This window comes from Cyprinodon variegatus, unplaced genomic scaffold (genome assembly GCF_000732505.1).
Source record: "Cyprinodon variegatus isolate N-32 unplaced genomic scaffold, C_variegatus-1.0 Scaffold1352, whole genome shotgun sequence".
Taxonomy (NCBI): domain Eukaryota; kingdom Metazoa; phylum Chordata; class Actinopteri; order Cyprinodontiformes; family Cyprinodontidae; genus Cyprinodon; species Cyprinodon variegatus.
In genome coordinates, this window is record NW_015151805.1 from 55,083 (window position 1) to 58,120 (window position 3,038).

The 3,038-nt window shown below is 36.6% G+C and overlaps 1 protein-coding gene across 1 annotated transcript in view; it reads right to left on the minus strand.

The window, feature by feature from the left end:
• LOC107102986 (adrenocorticotropic hormone receptor-like) overlaps nt 1–1,252 on the minus strand; it is an 18,681-nt gene extending 17,429 nt beyond the window's left edge. Inside the window, exon 1 of the mRNA XM_015402477.1 lies at nt 891–1,252. Coding sequence (XP_015257963.1) covers nt 891–1,243 — 353 coding nt within the window. The 5' untranslated portion in view covers nt 1,244–1,252. The remainder of the gene's footprint in view (nt 1–890) is intronic.
• Nucleotides 1,253–3,038: the final 1,786 nt, after the last annotated feature.

Here is a 3,038-nt window from a genome sequence, read left to right on the forward strand (position 1 = left end):
GGGGTTCTCAGAGGGCAAACAATTAATGAAACATTATTTCTGCGCTTTAGTTGTCGGCTTAAATAGAATAAATACAGGAAAGATTGCCTAATACACTGCTGGCTTTTCTGTCATGCGGTGGTGCAGGCTCCTGACAGCCTCAACTCTGGAGCTGTGTAGTGTGAACTATCTTATTTTAAGGTTATCCATTGCATTAATTGCTCTGTCATAGATCGCACGACCGTTGTGAAATAAAACTTTGTTTTTCAAGGCACTGGGTCTGGAAGTGCTGCTCCCTGTGTTTTAGTGCTTTCCTAATATCTGTGTAAGCTCCTCTCTTTTTAAATAGTCCTCTTGGGTGGTCCTGTTCATAAAGCACTATTTTTAACACTACTTAAAGTAAAGCAGGAAAAATGTTAAGGACAGATTCTTTAATGCAAAACCCAATTAAAGGAACATTTTCCTACAACTCTGAATGATAACTTCCGTACACTTCACTTTCTTAGTTTTATAACTAGTGGCAATAATGTTAAATTGTACTTTATCTCATTATGTAAAACTATTTATTTTGGTATGTAGTGAACAACAACTTGTTGTAGCACCAACCAAAAAGAAATTGTCTGGAAACTGACACCCCATCCATGCCCCGACCTTTGTGCCTCTTGTCTCTATGCCACAGGATTACAGATAGCCCTTCTCTATCAGTCCGGCTATAGGATGTGTCTTTATTCTGTGTATCTTTTACAGACAAGAACACTGTCCTCAATAGATGGCCTCTGTTCACACATTTATAATCCACCATGTGAAGGAAGGCCTTCTACTCCATCTAATCTGGTTAACAGATTAGCAATATACATGATAAAACTAACAAGATACATGTTTATGAGCAAATCTGAGACCTGCTTACATACCTGTCAACAGCGATGGCCAGAAAACTGGATATTGAGCCAACAAATGACATGCAAAGTAGGGAGTCCATCACATCATCTAGATCAGTCTCAGTAGGACCTCTCTTCTTCAGGTGCCCCACATCAGCAAAAACTATCATCAGGTTTTCCCAGGTTTTTGACAAGCTGGCAATGGTGTTGAAGGCAGCCAAGCTGCACATGAAGCAGTACATGGGTGAGTGGAGGTTTCTCGTGCGTATGACAGCCACCACAACCAAGAGGTTCTCCGCCAGGCTGACAATTCCAACGGTGAAGAAGACAGGAAAAGGGACCTTTACCTCAGGACAGTCTGTTTGGTTCATTGCAGTATTATTCATTGCCTTAGCTGAATTAAATGCTGAAAAACTTGTGAACGAATGCCTAGAAAAAATGAAGGTAAAAAGAAATATTAAACTTTCAATTAAAAGAATAAATGTATCAATTTAAACATTTGGAAGAAATGTAAATTTATCAAACTTACAAATTTACTGTATGGATATGTTTTTTCTACAGGCATGTTTAGGTTCAGTTATAATAATTTTACAAAAACAGCAATTAAAAGGTTTTTCATATTGCTTGATTTGCATTCGAGTGGATAATTAGCTTTGTCTAGCCAAACTTTTGTGTGTGGATAAGGTATGAAAGCTAAAATCGGGATCAGATGTTTAAACAAGCTCTTTAAAAATGTGACATTTACCTTAGATAAGTCAAAGTTACAGCTAAATACCTAATCTAACACCTAAGGTGTAAAAATTGATCTATAGCATATCCTGAGAAGCTAAAGCAAAATAGGTATTTGAAGGCTGTACAGTGTGTGGGACTAAATATTCAGCTGGCTGGTGGTTTTTAGGTAACTGATTAGATGTAATTCCTCTGGTTATTAAATCATTAAAGGGGATATTCAGAAAAACTCAGGAATAATCAGAAATTCTCAGATTAGTTTAAGATCTCTATAGTACACTGGAGAAAATGTTTTTCTTGTCAAAATAAGTTTGGTTTAAGTCTCTAAAAATGAAGTGTTTATAAAATATAGAATAGGGCTAGGCCATGGCATAGTTCACAGGTGGAGAGCAACAGCTGATGGTATTAAAACGAGTGAACTAAGTTTTTTTCCGTTCACACAAATGGAATCTCTAAAGGAGAAAGTCCAGTTGCAGTTAAGATGTGTCTGCTGTGCACACATTTGATTCAAGGTGCTTACTACAAAATGGTGGGTTAAAAAAACAGAGGTAGTGCAGTCTGGTTTGGAGTTCCTCATTCTTGTGTTCAGTTTGTTCTTAGGTTTAGAAATAACCCCAGTTAAAGGCAATCTCAGCCCCTAAGGCATTGCAAAATTATTTTAAACTTCTGAGATGGATTGTAGGCTACAATCTAATGGGTGGATGCGGCAGACATAAGTGTTTCCATGGATAAGGAGAAATTTCTTTGGAGGAACTATTCACATGCTTCAGAAATCATCAGTGATGTAGGGATCGTGATAAAGTAGTAGATGATTTGTCAGTTACAGCCAATAGCTGAAAAAAAAACTAAAAGACCATTACATGGTTTGCTTTTAAATGAACCAGAGGCGCAATGCCAGCACTGTAGATGTTCAAAGATTAAAAAATATTTAATAAAACTTAGAGCTGATAATAAAATGGGAATTGGCCACAAAAGTCAAATTCATATCAATATCATCCCAAATTCCTCAGTCTTAAAGAGTGATAATGTGCTGATAACGTTTGTTGGGTTTTTTGTTGTTGACAGTATCAAAGAACTAAAGCTCACCTAAATAAACCGAAATATGACTCCATAGCCTCAATCTTATGTAAACTGAATATTTTTCTCTGTGTAGATGTAAGAATGCATCGGTCATTGTGAATTGTGAACAAAATGCATGTTCCTTTTCTAAGGGGCCCTCCTATTGGATTTGGATCATTAGATAAATTCTACACATGATGGTTCCTTAGGAGATGAGGGTATGGATTAAAAACAGACCAAAAAATATCTTCATAAAAAATCAGTTTAACCAACCCTTTGCTTAAAGCTATTACCAGATTTTCTGCAGTATTTAGGTGTGATGTGCAGTGTTCATTAATTATAAGGTTGTGATGCTAGTTCCAGTGAACTTTTTAACATGTTGAAATATCAGTG